The sequence below is a fragment of the Hesperophylax consimilis genome, chromosome 4 (genome assembly GCF_061612785.1).
Source record: "Hesperophylax consimilis isolate HC1 chromosome 4, BYU_Hcon_1.0, whole genome shotgun sequence".
In the NCBI taxonomy this organism is placed as follows: Eukaryota; Metazoa; Arthropoda; class Insecta; order Trichoptera; family Limnephilidae; genus Hesperophylax; species Hesperophylax consimilis.
Window position 1 is genome coordinate 21,195,171 of NC_142839.1, and position 19,206 is coordinate 21,214,376.

At 34.3% G+C, this 19,206-nt stretch overlaps 1 protein-coding gene across 1 annotated transcript in view; it reads left to right on the plus strand.

Moving 5' to 3' along the window:
* Positions 1-18,043, plus strand: part of Fatp1 (Fatty acid transport protein 1) — an 80,153-nt gene extending 62,110 nt beyond the window's left edge. The window contains exons 4-13 of the mRNA XM_089651486.1: positions 2,693-2,930; positions 3,627-3,867; positions 7,835-8,036; positions 8,914-9,024; positions 9,148-9,229; positions 9,846-9,976; positions 12,764-12,914; positions 14,191-14,348; positions 15,062-15,215; positions 16,264-18,043. Of these exons, the coding sequence (XP_089507612.1) occupies positions 2,693-2,930; positions 3,627-3,867; positions 7,835-8,036; positions 8,914-9,024; positions 9,148-9,229; positions 9,846-9,976; positions 12,764-12,914; positions 14,191-14,348; positions 15,062-15,215; positions 16,264-16,421 (1,626 nt within the window). The 3' untranslated portion in view covers positions 16,422-18,043. The remainder of the gene's footprint in view (positions 1-2,692; positions 2,931-3,626; positions 3,868-7,834; positions 8,037-8,913; positions 9,025-9,147; positions 9,230-9,845; positions 9,977-12,763; positions 12,915-14,190; positions 14,349-15,061; positions 15,216-16,263) is intronic.
* Positions 18,044-19,206: the final 1,163 nt, after the last annotated feature.

A 19,206-nucleotide genomic window follows, 5' to 3' on the forward strand; every position in this document is an offset into this window, starting at 1 on the left:
TCAAGCGGGATGTAGCCAGCGAAATTCTTAAAAGGTGGAGAATGCGTGGTACGATATTTTCACGCGGGGTGTAGCCAGCGAAATTCTTAAAAGGTGGAGAATGCGTGGTACGATATTTTCACGCGGGGTGTAGCCAGCGAAATTCTTAAAAGGTGGAGAATGTGTGGTACGATATTTTTGCGAATCGATCTGTGACTGGTTTTTCAAAAAATATTCGACCTTTACATTTTGTTTTGTAATCCCAAAGCAATTCATTTTGCGAACTGGATGTATGTCACGACTAATCAGGACAAAGAACCAAAAACCAGAACTGTACTAGTTAGTAAAACCATTTATTCACCTTCAAATCAGTATCTCATCAAATCAATAAATATGATTTTACCTCAGACTGGATTGAGATACGAGTATGAAAGCCTCGAGAAGGATTATTGCACTTTGACTCCATCTTAATCCTTTTGTGCGCCATGTGTCATGGTCATCCAAGTCGTGACTTTTCCCCGTCTTTGTGTATGAAAAATTACCTTGTAATTTTATTTTTGGAACTGTCGAAAAAGTCGTTAAATGTCAATGCTGAGGACGTGAAAAAGAGGACCTAGCAGGAGGTCTATCAATCATAGTTGACTTCATCACGGTACTCACACAGATACATAAATTACATACAGCGTGTTTCGTTTAGAATTTAATAAAAATAAAAATAATTAAGACGAGACAATACCCTAAAATAACGTCGAAATTTTAACAAAGTAAGTGAAGAAGACATGCACAAAAATATGCGACGCGCGGCCAGACCTAGGGTATGTAAAGTCTAAAATAAAGTGAGAATTTGTATTCCTTTAATTTTTAATAGTAAAAAAATCTGTACATTTGCATAAATTCACACTACATCTAAAACGCTGCAATATTATTTCTTATGGATATCCCACTTCGAATAGGTTGGTTGGAAAAATAATCCACTTTACAATGTGTATGTGGTTGATTGCGTGTATGTATCAATTTAACGGATTTTATTACAGATCAACAATGTTGATGGCATTTTTTCCTTATGCTACGATTGTTCGATTATTCATTAGACATTCTAAAGGTTAAAACGTAATTAATTCATTGAAATAATTGTTAAAATAATAACAAAACAGTGATGCACATTACGCAACGTGCAGTGTTCTGTGCAGCGTAGCAATCCTATTATATTTATAATTGCGTATTTATGGAAAAATACTACCAAATGAGTTTCATTCAAATGTGAAACAGATCGATCCAAGTGTAATAATTGTACAGAATATTACGAAACCCCATGATCAATTCGTCATCAGAAAAACTAAGGACAAGTTCTTTCATAGAATTTGAACAATTCATCAAATTACAAAATGAAAAAGTTTTTTTTTGTTTTAAACCACTTTATTTTATTATACAGGGTGTCCGGAAACTCGTAGTACAAGCGGGAAACTGGTGAATCTACATCACATTTGGAGTCGATTTTGTAGTATATTTTTTTTTTATTTGAGCTTTCGTTATCGAGTAAATCGAGTTTGAAGTTGATTTTTTTTTTTTGTTTCTTTTTTTTTTTTAATCAAATTCTTATAAATTATTACTGAAGATCAAAGTACCCAACTAATTAAAACTATTTGAAAGTAAAACAAATGAAGAAACTCGGATTTGAAGCATTATTTTGAAATCACCCTTCATTTAACCCGGTGTAATCATAAAATATTTCTGCTCTGCAGGGTTAAAACATCTGTTATTCAACCCTAAACACCAGAAAAAACTTTAACCCTAAAATAGCCGAAAAATATTTTTTTTTGTTTTTTTTTTTTTTTTTTTTGAAAATGCTCAAATCAAAAAACTTAATGTTTTTTTGGGTTCCCCATGTGGTGTAGATTCTCCAGTTTCCCGCTTGTACTACGAGTTTCCGGACACCGTGTATACGTCGACCAGTTTCGGTTGTTCACAATCTTCTTCAGGACAATAAATATATAAAACGGTCTACATCAATCGCCGATTCTCGGCCCGTCAGCGTTTGATCAACCTTCAGGCATACCGATCATGCTGTTGTGTGACAGTAGTTCAAACACCTGACCCTTAATTTTCGTCTCGAAAAATTCCAGAGTGCTAGAGGCTCTCAATATTGCAGTAGTTATTACCACTATTCGGAATCGAAAAGTTGCATTAGCCGTATTTAGTGAACAGATCTGAATAGCTGGGTACTTCCCCTTTCCATCTCTTTCTCATCTCCACTTCCTTTAGCCTTACAACATTAACCAAATTGGGGCTTCCATAGTCCCACTGGCTCTGGGCAATTGAAAAAGAACAAACCATTTAAAAAAAGAGCTAACGATTGATCTGATTTATGACAATGACAAGTGACAGTGACAAGGTTCAAACAACCCAAGGTTTAAAAGAAAAATTAAAACAGTATCATCAAATGGCCAATCAGCGCCATTTTCCTATTTTGATATTTGAAAGGTCCCCTTGTGTGCCCCAAATATCATGTTGTTATGGTTGCCAGCTGTTCACAAATTGATAGATAGCCGAAACAGACCTAAAATCAGCATTTAACGTAGACCTTTCAAATGTCAAAAAGCAAAATGGCACTAATTGGCCATTTGAAGATATTGCATTATTTGAATTTCTGCAAAACGTCCCAACCTTAGTTTTTCTCGAAATTTTACTAAAAATATCTGATTGTTTATTCCAGGTCCAAGAATACTCATACCGCGTGGCTGCGGTGTTCCGCGCGCACGGCTACGGGGCGGGTCAATCCGTGGGTCTGCTGATAGGCAACTGCCCCCAACAGCCGGCGCTTTGGTTGGGCCTGTCCCGCCTCGGAGCCGTCACACCGCTCATCAACACCAACCAGCGCGGTCGGGCGCTGCTGCACTCGCTGACCATTGCCGACTGCCAAGCGCTCATATACGGCGAAGAGTTTGAAGAAGGTAAATAACAGGATATATCGAGGATTATGGTTGCGACTCTATGACTTAGCTTTCCCTCCTAATTACCTGCTCCACTCTCTCGACAACAAAATCTTTCACAGGGCTAGAAACACTTTTATACTCTTTGACTGAACACTTACATGGCATCTTGAGTATTTATTTAATAAACTTTATATTGTTTTTAAGCCGAATGACAGTTAAAAAGAAATGGTCTATCAACAATGGCATCACACGTAATGCTGGACAGACAATTGTAATTTGACAATGTAGTCTTAAAAAAAGAACTTAAGGGATAAGTTCTTTTTTTCTAAAAAGGTTCTTGACTAATAAGGGATGCGCGATGGCAAGAGAAGATTGCAACTAAGCCTTATAAACCTAATAAATAGTTGTTTTTTTTTATCTCCATTATTAGGACTCTTCCTCTGTTTATTCTCTACTCAATAATTTTACCGACAAATGCATTGGGTCTCACTCTGGAATCGTGAGTTCAATGCGTCTGCTAGTAAGTACCTACTCCATCATGCACATTACAACATTGTTGTATGTACAACGGTAACCAGTTAAAACAGAACATGATAGAAGAATAGGTTAGGTTGATTTGTTGTTTGTTTGTTTGTTCTTTTTCTTCACTTTTCTTCAGTGTTCTGTTTTGTCACGGAATCATTCATAATTATTATTTATTTTTGTTCGACGCAGCTGTTCAGGACATTGTCAAAGAACTGAGCCCCACCATATCTCTGTACCGCTGGCGACCAGCAGGGGCCAAAGAACCAGAGAAGGCCACCGAGGGAGTGAAGGACCTAGCCGTCCTCCTGGAGGCTGCCCCCTCCACCCCCGTGCCACACCCTGCCGAGAGGTCCTTCCACGACAAGGTGCTCTACATCTATACCTCGGGCACTACCGGACTGCCCAAGGCCGCGGTCATCACACATTCCAGGTAATATTCACACACAAATATTCTTTTGTTGACACTGTGGGGTTCAATAAACTAGACCTGATATTCGCACACTTCTGATGGTACCAGGGCCGGCCCTGAGCCAAACGGCGCCTTGGCACAGGGCCGGCCCTGGATGACATTTACTAGTGATTTCAAGAAGCAATGACTCTGATATAGTAGTTCCAGGAAGAGGTTGTGTGTGATGTCACCATTCTAGTATCTTCTTACAAGATGTGTGAGAAGGAATAAAATGATATATCTCTCTCTGTGACTACTTTACGCTGATGTGTGGAATTTGCTGAGTTGGTTACAGCCGACTGGCCATTGCCTCTCCTCAATACCACTTAACAGATATTCGCTAGGAGTGTGAAAACTCATACAAACACATTTCGAGTGCCCACTCAGGCTAATGAAATTGATTATCTTCCGAGACAACAAATTCGAGATTTAAAAATGATTCAAATTTGTAAAAAGCATTAACTTTGTGGCTCGTCATAATTTACAATAAAAAATATTTCCCTTTCTTCGTCAGGAGAAGAAAGGGTGCTTTCGAAACCGGTAGAGTGTAATTCAAATTAAAGTGGTCTAAAACAAATTTATATATTTTTATTGTTAAAAATGTTTGTTCAATTTTACCGAAAGCTTGGAAAGTATGGGAATATTGAGATTCCTTTAGGCACAACAAATCTCTTCATAGTTTCATACATACATAGTTTTTTTTTTATTTTAATTTTTATCATTAAAAAGAAATCAAAAACCAACAGTATTTTTATTATATGTATACTTATTTAATTTTTTTTCGGGAATGAATGATTGCAAAACTTGGAAGTGGAAATTATCCCACTTCCCGACATTCGATCGAGCTGGAACTCTGCAGATAGACTCGTTGTCGATGACAATGCATTCAATCAACTTTTGGTGACAATCACGCGTACAAACGTGGGCTTATACGCCTTTCTCTGAATTTGGATGTTGAAAAGTTGAATTCACGGTGTTTCCAACAGACTGCATATTCAATAACTGAAACTGGAATTTTCTTACATGCAGAATGTGGAGTAGTTTATTCCTCAAAATTATGAAATAAATATCTTTATGTACCTAACTAAGGCATGACAATAGTAGCGAATCAAATACATAAGTGAAAGTCATAACATTATAGCTTGCTTGTGAAATGTAATGTCTTTTTGTGAGTGTTCGCGTTGGTTTATTAATATTTAAGATAAATACATAAATTCTTGGCATTTTACCAATAATACTTTTTTCCCATTTCCCAATCGATATACAGTGAAAATTTCTTACAAGGTTTTCCAAGGGACGGAAAAAACTTCTTATTTGGGAAAATCTGTTTTCAAATGCAGCCTTCTTGAGACTGATAAAACCAATACTTCTTAAAGATGAAACTTCTTAACCACTTAATGCTTTTGAACGAGTCACGCTCGCGCGCTAAATGCGTTCCAATTTCTGCTAGCCCGAGTGACACTCGCCGGTTTCGACTCGTAGCGTTCTATTTTTAGCTAACACGAGTAAGGCTCGTCAAAAGTTAGCGATGTATTTTACGCAGTTTGAATTTGCCTGCAGTTTGCCTCAGAGATGGGTCGTGTTTTTGAGCTGCTTATTTCGTTTTTACTATATTGTTTTCACATTTTCGTGTATGTATGAATGCATCGTTTTATTAAACCTGATTTTTTTTAAACACTTTTTATAAAAAAACCCTAGCATTAAGCGGAAACGAGTTTCACTGTGAGTATTTATTATTTTAGGTGTGACGATTAGCAAATATTTTGACTTCAGATGACACTTCCGAATATTTCAGATTCTACAACTCTAGAAATAATTGTATTAGTGATACGGTGTGAAATTCTTTGCAATGTGCATTGAAATAATTGATTGTGTCGATAAAACTTTGATTTTGTTTGAATAGTTATAATATTAACATCGTTAGGCATACAGTACCACAAATGTGACATTTAACAAATTGTTAAGGCGAAGCTTAATGCCAAATCACTATTTTGATTAATCTTTATAAAGAATTGGTGTACATTATGAATACCAAAAAATATGCTTTAGATAAATTGAAGGTTTTCCTATCGTTTCGCTTGAGTAGAATAAATAAATAAAAAATACTCAATAAAAAATATAAATGTAAAATAATAAAAAAAATATTTTTTCAATAGAAATTTATGAACGTATAAAGGAAACAACTTTAAAAAAATACAGTATTATAGCTAAGATTATCTGTGACAGTTTCACTTTGATTAACTTTTTTGCTTTCTTATAAAATTATTTATAAAATAAATAAAAACCTGTTTTGTGCTTGAAATCGAATGTTTCTAGACTCCGTTTGTCAAGCGATTTTAATGCCTATTACCTACAATATAAGGTATACCAAGAATATACACATTTTTGGCTTGTAGCTTCCCCTTAAGGAGAGTGAAAAACCATGACACACAATGCGATATTTTCCTTAAAATATTCCACATTCTATGGACGTTCTCGGATAAAATGTTTACTAATCGAATGGCATTAATGTCACATTTGAAAAAATTGTCACATTCGAGGCATCAAATTTACAGATCTCTGTTTTCTTGAGATAATAAAATTAACACCATATGGTTATCCAATGTGACATATTCACATATTATGTAGGCAAACAACGGTGTGTTTATTTCTCTTGAGTAATTTATTTGCAGTAAGTATTTTTTTCTATTGCAAAAAGCACCACATTGTTTGTCAATTTAATATTTTTTTATTACAAAACAGTAAATTTAATATATTTTTTTAACAAAACTGTAACTACTTTTGTAACTCTTGTTGTTTTATAAGGTTAGGTAAGGTAAAGTCTATAGTTTCTTTAATTTGTAACAGACTTTCTGTTGAGCGTGATGAATATTTTATACAATTGATAAACAACTGTGTATGTAAAATCCTTACTGATATAAAAACGATGTTTAACGGCCGTAAAATAGTTCATGGAAAGATATAAACATTGTTTATTCAGCCAAAGAAGGTCGTTTATCTGTTGTATAAACATGAAATTTATTGTTGAAATTTGGAATATTTTATGTCCTATGTATTTCTTCTTTTTGAAGATGGGGTATAAGCAAATAACATTTTTAGAAACTAGATAAAATTAATTTTTAGATTTTTGTATTTTAAATAAGCCATAATATTTATGAATTGGTATATTTTAATTTCAAACTTGAAAAAAAACACTTATTTTTACTCCTAACGTCGAAAAATTGTAGAAAATACGAAATTTTGAAAACACGTTCCTTTTATTTAAGGAATTTGCAACAAAACTATCACCCCAATTTTTATCTCGTATATACATTAAAAACTAGTAATAATAATTCCCAGAGTAACAAAAAAAAAATTATCTTTTTGGATTCATTGTTTGCGCAATATAAACATTGATTTATATTTACCTACAAATGCATAAGGCATTTATGTTATTAAATAATATCACTTTTGCGGAATTCTTGTTAGTTTCACTCGGTAGAAGTCAATTAGAAAATAATATGTCAGAATTAACCTAAAAATTTCAAGACGGGAACCTCATGGGTCAGTCTGCCAAAACGCGACGTTGCCAGTTCTTACGCAGCCAGTTAAAGACATTTTTTATTAGTAATAATTCGAAACCGAAATTATACGGTCTTTATTCAATTTGGAAAAAAACATAAGTAAGGCTGCTTTATGTTTTTTTACCCATAGTTTTCTAACGGTGCCTAATTAATACTCGTTTAATTTATATAATATTTTTCCAATAACAATGTAATGTTGCTTGAAATTACTTTAGCCGTGTTTGGTGATGAGATTTGAAATGAACCAACGAGATGCAGTTACGAGAGACATTTTTTGGGTCTGGGGTCCTTCTTCAAAACCTGGGGGACTGGTCAAATTCTTGGCTCTCAATCTTAATGGACCTTGGTGATGATGGATAAGTGATATCTAAATATATTATTTGCAGGTATATGTTCATGAGTGGCGGCATCCACTTCCTGAGTCGCCTGACGCCGGACGACATTGTGTACACGGCTCTGCCGCTCTACCACACGGCCGGCTGCGTCACAGCGATCGGGCAGGCCATCATCTACGGCAACACGGTGGCCATACGTAACAAGTTCTCAGCTTCTAACTTCATCAAGGACTGCATCAAGTACAATGCCACCGTAAGTATTAAACTTTTTAAATGTACTTTTGAATGTTTAAATCTTTTTGTAAATGCACCATTGTCATTCAAATATTTTTACCTCCCAAAATCAAAATGAATTAAAGTGCATTTGGCTAATTTGTAATATTTATTTGACAAAAACAAACTTATTATTGTGGTAAAGATGTGTTTTTTTCACCGTATTGTACAAAAAAGTTAAAATAATTTACAGAATGTCTTTTTACATATTAGACTTCTTTTGTTGTGTTTTTATATTGACTGGCGGTTTTGCACTCTTTTTTTTTTTTTACATAAACAAATTTGAAAATTTTAGTGTTCTTTCTTGAAATGATTATTCTTTGAATATTTAAGGTGTAAAAATTATCTATCCTCGTTAATATTTTTGACAGTATGTACTATTACCCTGAAATAATTATATTTTCTCTACATGACATTGTGCGCAATTGTCTAATTTAATAAGAATGTATCTGTTTATTTTCACATATCTACATTATGTGCTTTTGGTACACACAAATATTATGAAAACAGAATATCAATACACTCAACTTCTTGATTGCCGACCCAAAACTTTCGCTGTGCGCCAGCTTATTCTATTTTCGTAATATTTTTTTGATTTTAATTTTAATTTATAATTTCGCAAAATTATGTTTTTGTAATTTGTACCATCTTACCAGATGATCTGTTTATAATTTTATAAAAATTGTTTATAATCTACCATAAGTAGTTTCCACAGAAGAGCTAGCTAGTTAAATTCAGAGAAATGATTGTTTAATAGTATTATGCGCTGGCAAACAAGACGTTAATGAGGCTTTATTTTTCAGTGTAACAAAAATGTTGTAAATTTTGTTGTTTTCATGTTTATTACTCATTTATAGATTGCTAACTACATTGGAGAGATGTGCCGATATTTACTCGCCGTACCGGAGAGTCCTATCGACAAACAGCACAAAGTTCGTCTCATGTATGGAAATGGATTAAGACCACAGGTAAAATTATACAAACATCACAAAATATTATAAACATTATATGAAAAATATTTATTTGAAAAAAATTTATTATTTGTTTTGTACGAAGCGTGTTGATGATTAATTGATTATCGTTGTTTTCAGATTTGGCAAAAGTTTGTTGACCGTTTCAACATTGCAAAAATAACCGAATTCTATGGAGCGACAGAAGGAAATGCCAATATTGGTAAATATTACTCTCAATAATTTTTCTAGCTCCCATAAACAGAATCATAATACATATTATAAAAATATGAATAAATAAAATACTGCTTTTTGCCACTTTGTAACCTAATGAGCAATTAAAAAACGTGCTTCAGAATAAACAAATCCGTTTTGGCAAAATGAAGAAAACTGTTTTCATAGTTTGAATAAATTATACTTTTAATATTGTATGCTTTTTCACACTTCAAACTCCGTTTAGGTTTCGAATAACACTTCACTTCTCATGAACACATATCTTTTTGAACAACACATTCATAGTAATAGCATGACAAGTGTACTTATATACATATTATGTAAAATATGATTACAAATCATTGTTCACTTGTAGATTTTCTGTACCCAGAATAAGTGTTTAACTAAAATACCTTCTCTTAGAATAAACAAGTATAAGTTTTTGACACATGGCAGTTTGGGCAACATTTGCTTAGGGCCACTTATGAACCAGATTGAAGGTTTTCACACTTATATGTTTTTCACAGATAACCATATGCATTCATATAACCATATACATTTAAAATATTTGAAGTACATGAATCAAGTATTACATACTTATTAACTTGTATAATTTATGATTTCAGTGAATATTGATGGAACCGTGGGCTCAATAGGATTTGTGTCAAGGATTCTTCCAAGAATTTACCCAATTGCACTGATTAAAGTCGACGAGAGAACAGGAGAACCTATTAGAAATTCCCAAGGACTTTGTCAGGTAAATATTGTGAATATGCACATAATATACTAAATTTCTAAATTCACCTGTAAAGGTATCTATAGACCTAATGTAAATAGCACTGGTGGTGACTTTTCATTGAGCTAGTGTGGTAAGATTGAAGAATACGCCATTATTAATGTTGTATTTTTCAATCTTACCACTCTAGCTCACTGAAAACTCACAGCCGCCACTGTTAGATAGGTAATTATACTAAGAGTGATTATTGTCTTTAAGAATTAGGCTGGAAATAGTGCCAATCGTACGTCGATCGCATACGGTTATATGTAGGTGAAAGAATGAAGAGCTGTGGTGCAGCACTGCGGTCAGCTGCATGTGAGTCGCTATCATCAGATCAATCCAGCTCATCAGATGTGCATGTGTATAGCCTCATAAAATGAATATTGAAAGAGAGTGGGTTATTTCTAACGAAAATTTCGCACTTCTCTTTGAGACTTTTCCATTCATTTATAAAAACTCAGAACGAGACCAGAGTTGACATTGTGTTTGGGTCTCACCCAGGCGTGGTGTGTTCAATTCCTCGGCTGGCCAAGTCCTCCATCAAAACACAAGCAACATTTTTCGCTTACTGTTGTGGTAGTAGGAGATTTCCAAATATTGTCAGGTTATTCGTAACCCGGGAATGTTTGTCTTTCTTTAAAAAAAAATAAAAATTGCTAAGCTAGAATATTGGCTAGAAATGTGTGAGGTATTTTTCTAAGGGCTTAGGGGATGATCGACCGTGGTGGCAGGTCCTAGAAAAGTGACCGGAGACTGTCCCTCTATCGTATAAAAAAAATCTTTGGCGGTTTCTATTACATGGAATCCATGGGATGTGTCAATATGTAAGTCTGAGAAAGGAAAGAGGAGTGTAGTGATTAGTAAGTATTTATATCATACAATCGTGTTGTGACCTGGACATAAGTTCTGCCGTTCGAGCCCTCTGGGATTTTGTTCTATTGTTATGATCGATTTTTTTTATTTTCTTAGTAGCAAAAACCCTTTTCTTTATTTGGCAAGCTTTCTCATGGTTTTCGCTGGGGGTCCTCTCACTTTTAGCATAGCATGGTTTAAAATTCCATCGATGTCACTTTACTTTGTCATTTTAAACAAAATCAACAAGAAACATGGGCAATTGGCAGTGGCAAAGAATTCCCCCTGCGTCCAGCCGAGTCCTGAGAACTTCAACAATGGTTCGTTATGAACATTAAAGTCCCCCAGAAATACAAACTCAGCCGAAGGGTAGCGGGGCAAGAGATCATCAATAGTTTCGCTCAAATGTTTGAATAGCTCGGATTTGTCTGATTCTCTGGAGTTCGGAGAATAGTAGAGACACGCATAGAATCTTACCGTACTGGCAAGACTGACGAAAACCCACATTATGTCAAATCTGGAGTCGCACACATATTTGACGTGATCTCGACTTAGACATACAACTCTACTACATCTGAACTTGCCTACGATGGTGAAGCCCGGACAGTTCAGATAGGAGGCGTCTAGAGTCTCGGCTATCTGCGAAAACCAAAGGAAAAGAAGGTTGGGACGTTATGAGAGAAGGAGGTGATGTATTGAATTTAAATTTGTGTGCAGGCCATGAAATGTTGGCAAAATTCACCGACAGTTTTAGTCCGCACCGAGGACTCCTTCTAGGGACGTTAATTGTTGTTGTTTGTTTCGTATTCACGACGTTATTAAACTAATATATCCGGTTTTGAGTTTCGGAGAACTGAAAACTCAAAATAACATTTATTATGAGTTTGTCATAAAAAAGTGAATCCGCATCGCAAATAAAGAAGTATTTATAACTGATAAAATGATGCTTGAACATTAAAATGTAAACTGAACCCAAATTGAGTAAATGCTGTCCAAATTTAATAAACCCAATTTTGGCGCTGACGTTGCCCCAACAAACTACAACACTTGCAATAAAATATAGGTCAAGGATTGGTCAAATGAGCATTTAATAAACAGCGTGAAACATATTGCTCATTCACCAACAATTTCCTTAAAGATGTGGACGGAAAGTTACCAATGGGCAAAATTACCGAAAAAATGCCATTAAAGTACAGCACTGACTTGGTCTGCTCTTATAGAGTTGCAGCTGGTGCCAATTTGGAGTGCAAAAGTGATGAACAATACAATACAATACACATACATGATAGAGTAGGTAAAATTTAGGGGGTCTTATTGGTACGGCAGCAATTTCTATCAGGCGTCATAATTAGACTACATTTTGGCATTTGGCAAGATTTAAAATAGGCACCCTGATCTATATATTTGACAATCAATTAAAGAATAAATGCTATTTAATAAATAAATTCTTTTTTTTTAGGAAACAAAACTTTTTTAGAAACAGATATTTTATTAGAGTAACAAAAGGGTCATATTTAGATAACATTTCAGAATAAATTGGGGTTCAAATTTTGATAAACATTTACTGCTGGTGGGAAAACGGTATTATTTTTGGTGTCAGGTACTTTATTTGACTAAACTTAAATATATTGGTAACATTTTAGTATAAAACGGGGTGTCAAATTTTGGTGAACCCATTTTGGGTTGAAATGTATTTTTTTGGATGTAACTTTTTACTCTATTTGGTAAGCAGTTAAACAAAAGCCTTTGATGTAGAGATTCCCTATCCACCAAGTCTTTTCGAATGAATACCTACCAATCCCATGCATATTGCATGAACAAACAAAAAAACAAATTAAGAAATTGTATTTTTAACTACAAAATAGTAAAATTATTATTTTGTAAATCGCTAACAAATATTTTGTTTTCCTTCAGATGTGTGAACCAAATGAGCCGGGAGTGTTTATCGGCAAGATCCAGCCCAGCAACCCGACCAGGGCTTTCCTCGGATATGTGGACAAGGCTGCTTCAGAGAAGAAGATAGTCCGCGATGTCTTCACCCATGGAGATTCTGCGTTCATTTCAGGTCCGTGAAGAATTTCGCTTTTAAATTGAAAAAATTCCTCTTGACTGAATATAAAGATCATTGATAATAGAAATAAAGGGAGATATTGCATGGAAGTGTGCTGACTCTCGCCGACCTACAACCAGATAGCACGGACTATCAAAGCGTTAGATAGATAGACGCCGCTGTACGTAGATACGAATTTTGGTGGTATGGGTAATGATGTTGGCGACGGCGCAGTTTCATACTAAAGTTTCATGGCCCTTCTCCCCCTTTTCTACAATCTACGAGAAACATACAAATATTTCAAAATTATTTAATTTAGTTGTGAGGTATACTATAGTTTAGTAAATAGCATTGTGGAAGCGGCTCAATAATATGGGGACCAGTGGATTTTACGTACTCTCTAATGGTAGATAGAAAAAATATAAAAGAAGTTTCCGAGACATTTATATCTTAGACACTTGGTGTATTATTATCCCTGGTTATATCCATCAATCTTTCTGTCCGGTATGCTGGGTATAAATAGTCCTGCCTATAGAAGGAAAACTGCTTTGCTGATAACACCACATAGTCTTCTGAATGGTCAAATCTGTTTTATGTTCCCGACAATTTCACAAGAGCATGCAGGCACAGTACTTTTGTTGTTCCGAGAGGCAGAACTAACCTACCATTGGTAATGGTAAAATGATTCTGTTTTGAAATAACCCCTGACATATTTTTCAATTGAACATTGAAAAATTAAAAAAAATCTTATTACATATTACTTACCTAAATATAATGTAAATTCATTACTGGTTATGTTAACCTTAAATGTATATTTAAAATAAATTAAATAAAACAATATATACAATGCGTAACAATAATATAGTATCATTAAATTAATATGAGAAATATATGTATGTAATGTTTTGACTCAAGCATTTTTCAGCTACGCGTACATATTTCCAAATTTTTGACTTGAACCTGCAAAACCTTAATTTTTGTGTGCATGAAACACTTCCTTTACTTTATGATAATATATATTACCACTTTAATAATCTAAAGATATATAAATATAGCAGTTTCAGCTTATTTTAACTCAAAATTACTTCTGTTATTTCAAAACAGTATTCTTAACCATTGACATGCCAAGATGCAAAACAGAATGTTATCATTTTAAGGCTATACATATTTATAGGTTTTGTAAGAATACAAAAAATACCAAAACAACAAATTGACTATGTATTTAAACTTATGCATGGAGACCTCTCTTGGTAACAGGTGGGTTAAAACTACTATTGATTTTCCGTTGCAGGAGACATCCTGGTATCGGACGAGTTTGGCTACCTCTTCTTCAAGGACAGAACCGGAGACACCTTCAGATGGCGCGGAGAGAATGTTTCCACCAGTGAAGTAGAAGCCGCCGTATCTCTCATTGTGCAGCAGAGGGATGCTGTGGTTTATGGAGTTCTGGTGAGGAATCACTATTTTTTAATGTTTTCACAGTTTTTGAACGATAACTGTATCACCTCTTTTTATACTTCTTTCAGCAGAAATTTTGTCATGTTTTATTTGTATCAATTTTTATGATCTGTTTTTCCCACGCCTTGTCAGATTTCACGGTTCCATTGGAAAAAAAAGATATTTGATACAATTGTTATGAAATATTTTCTTTTTCATCATGGAAGAAGTCACTTGTATTGACGTATATTATTTTTATTTGGACAAAGTTTTTTTTCCTTCTATACCCAGAAAATTTATAATCTCTTCTGTTTCCTGAAGACCTTAATAACTTGACTACTTGCCTAACCTTTAATTAGTTTTATCATTCTATTATTATTAAGCTTGAGTTTTAATTTTCCCTTTACTTTGTACTATCATTTAAAAATATGTATGTACATGCATACTTGTAATGTAAAACCACCTTACAATAAGAAGTTAAGTACTATTTTTACTTTCGAGGCAGCCAATCATAACTATGAAGTTAATGCACAACTGTACGATTCTCAAAGTTTCTTCAGCAAAAACCAATTTCGTCTACCGGCACTATGTTTTTCTTCTATTTGACGTTGTCTGGACAGTTTTTATCTATGTGGCCAAGGTATTCATCTTTTATAATATAGTATGCAGTCATCATGACTTCTTTGGATTGTGGCTAATCAATGACTGAAATGATTCATTTTCAGGTACCACATGTAGAGGGCCGTGCGGGAATGTGTGGCATTGCAGACCCCAACGACAACCTGTCCCTGGACTCCCTGACTGAGGGGCTCAAGAGGGACCTCCCCCCCTACGCTCGCCCTGTCTTCCTGAGACTGCTGAAACACGTTGACATGACGGGTAGTTTACTTATTTCTCTCATTCATCTTCTTCCCCTATTCGGGTCGGGGACCCGTCGTATTGACAAGGTGCCTCCTATTGTAACTATTGTAAGCCCATCCTCTCCTCGCGCAGCCTCTGGAGTTGCTTCTCCCAACTTTGCCTGAGGCGTCCCACTGGACGGACGTCCCAGCTACCCCAAGCCACCTGACTTGCGGCGTAGTTAGGTATAGAGTAGCTGGGGTCTGATGGTGCATAAATTCAATACAACAAACAACCTTTTAATTGGTACAAGTTACCAATTATCTACCTTTATTTATGCTTTATGTTTAAATGTTGTTTCAAATTATTTTAAAACCAGAAATTTGGACAAATTTGTTATTTATAGTCACTAATTATTCATTGAAGAAGAATTTAATGGCAGAGTGGTTAGAGGCGTTGTCCCAGACAGGTAAGCCAGAGCTCCTGGGGTCGTTTCCCAGTTGAGACCGTTACCTTTTTTAATTTCTGTGTCTTGTTCTGTTTCATGTTTCTTTTAGATTTATTGCTATTATCTTCTTCGTCAGTGATATATTATATTGATGGGTATAACCTTCAAAAGTTATTAACTCTTGACAAGCCAAGATGCCAAACAAAACGTCTGTAACCATGTGGGTCTTCCGATGACCCCATTCATTTTTCTGTCTTATGGGCTTTTAAGCTATAGAAATCCCAATTATTCAGTCAATTATTAATGGTAACTTATGTATTTGCGCAGAAATATGTAAAATACTAAAATGATATGTGAATTATTTAAGCTAATATAAGGATAGTAATTTTGGGTACTACCCTACTCCCCCACATGGCTGCAGGATAGTTAATAAAAAAGTTATTCCAATAAAATTGACTAATTATTCACCTCAACAACTAACAGGTTACTGCTTGACTCATGCGTAATGCGATTCCTAAACATTAGTATTCAGAATTCAAATCTCAACTTCCAGTTATGAATCTTGACAAAAAAAAATCATATTTTCTTCTGTGGAAATACTCAACATTCATGTAGTTTATATTGTGTTTTTCTTTCCAGGTACCTTTAAGATGAAGAAGACTGACCTCCAAGAAGACGGCTTCAACCCAAATGTAATTAAGGATAAGTTGTTCTATGTGGATCCCAAAACTGGCAAATATGCCCCCCTCGACCTTGCCGCCTATGAAAAAATAAATTCAGGAGACATTAGGTTATGAATACAGTCAGCAGCTGTGAATATATTATTAGTAAAATGGTTCTTAAAGAACAACGCGGACATTGTGTGGACGCAGGTTGGAGGCAGCTGAAAAGATATTATCCATTTTGTATGTAAGTCAAGTAACATTTATATCAAGGTGTTGTGTTTTGTGATCTTTACACACCAAGAGACGTGAACTGTACTGGGATATATGAATGCTGATCTATTTAAATAAGATCCATCGGTGAATGGGCTTCATAATTATGATTATGTTTAATCGTTTTTAATAAAACATTTCATTTTACTATACCAACCGTGGTGAATGGTTTCCTAGAGATATCCTTTACTAGAAAAACATGTGAGTTTATTATGATTATCACCAGTTTCCATTTTTGGCAACAGATTTCCTTTATATAATATGTACCTTTAGTCTTTCAAGCTCAAACGAGATATCAAATGCGATATCTTGGAACAAACTCACTGGCAATATTCTTTGCCAACTGCCTGAGAATGTTTTTATGTGTGTTTTCCATTATTATTTATTTTGCATATAATATTGAATTCCTTTTCAATGCCTTCCTATTTCGCTGAAATAATATACTACATAATAAAGAGTTGAGAACATTTGCCTTTGTCTGCAAAAAACTCTTATATTTGTGTCTGTGATATCACCTAAACAAAGAATCCATTTACGAATATGAAACGGGTTTAATAATAATTGGTCAATCACCACTAAACTGTGCTTTATAAAATTAAACAACATGTGTATATCACTACATAATACACTATGTATATTATGCTTATCCATATATGTAGTTACATATTATAATATCATATTGTTTGTCTCCAGAAGGTATCTAAAAATTTTCACAAAAGTTTATAAAGTGAGATTTGCATTAGTTTGATGTGGAAATGTTCTCCATTTTGAGTTAATGTAAGCAAATTCAATTGTTGCAGTTCTTTAGTTAAAACTGTTATATTCAAGTGCAATTCCCTAATTGAGTGAAGTCAGTGTGCTTAATGTGCAGTTGTTGCACTCCTTACTCCTGTACACTCTGTTTGTGGGATGATTACCCCCAGCACACAACAGGTTGCAGGAACTTGTCATTTCAAAGCAACTTTTCATTTCATATTATAAAAGATCAATGATACATGAATTTATTTTAACTTCGTGGTTAACTACATATCTATAAATATATCCCCTGCTTTGAACATTCCTGTGATTCTTGGGCCTCGGTAAAGAATAATGTTATATATTATGGAAATTCACGTAAGCAATACATATTATCATTAGGTAATATGCAATGTTTAAGATAATAATATGTACTAGGTTTTACAAATGAAACAATAATTATTTTAATTAATGCTTGCAATACATAAGAGCTCAGTGGATGATTTCGTTAAGTTATAAATTGTATAAATATGAACAAATTTGGTTAGTGGATAAGTTTTATCATTTTAAATGTTGCTAAATGTTTTTTTAAAAATTTATGTTTTTTTATACAAATCAATATTTTTATAATTTATTGTTCATAATAAATTTGGCTTGAAGATTTTTTGTGACAAAATAAATGTTTTTTGCAAAACTGGAATTGTCAGCTTATAAAAATATTGTTTATTTAGGAACTGCACAGTAAATATTATTTAGATTGTCTAATATTTTTGTAATGGTTAAAATTGTTAATTATTTTTATAGTAAATAAACTGTTAATTCGATTTTCTAAAAAATTGCTTTTTTTAGATTTATTTTTCTTTTATTTAGTGTGGCCCCTCACAATATATTGGACTTTTATTATTTTTGCTAGGTTATTTCTGAGAAAAGGAAGGAGTGAACATTGGCCTCTAGACCAGAGGTTACCAAACTTTTTTGCCCCGTAGACCACTTGCCAAAATTTTTTTTCTCCATATACCCCCGCCTGCTGAATATTGAATTTTCCTAAAACTATTAACGTCCCATGTGATAATCATTTATTTTTTTCGTAAAAAGATTCCCTTCCCTTGCCTGTCCAACAACCGGGTGGCGGTATACTGTTTTTACACTGTGCAGACAGGGGCGCCCTTGTGAGGTATTACACCAAATGAAAATGAAGCAGGATAAGCAACGGGAATTTCTTTCTGTAGCTGGCCCTACAGAACTGGTTCTTTGTCAGTGCTTATTCCGGTCAGTTCTTCTTGTCACATGATATCCGATTCTTCAATGTTCCATTTCCATAGTCAAAATGTCCTCAAACTTAGTTTTGTCATTATTACCCTGGATGTTTTTCAAAAACAAGTTGGGGAACTAGGAAAATTCGCAGCTTCCAATGTGCAATGTTTTTCTTGAATATATTAATTCTGACGAGAAAAGGAACGTAGACTCTATTTATATACCTCAATTAACAATTTTACGAAATATTAAAATACAAATATCAAATAAGTAATTTCTCAGTCTATTATATTTGTGTTAGGTCTATTGTGTCATTTACGGAACTTCTAAATGTTGACTTGAGGTAAATGGGGGTCCGCTCGTATGTACCCCCATTTGAATCTCGTGGACCCCCAAATTTTTTTCTCGCTGACATAGACCCCCAGCAAGCCGATATTGACCCCTGGGGGTCTATATAGACCACTTTGGGAACCTCTGCTCTAGACCCTACACAGAGATACTTAAAGCTACGTGACTTTAATGCAACCACAAGTCGCCTTCTCCGCTAATTTCTTTCTCATGTTTTGCAGTAAATTATGGCTATGTAAATATTAATATTTTTAAACCTTTAGAACAAATTTAACATTAAAATATTGCTCGGATACCATTTCTGCCAAAT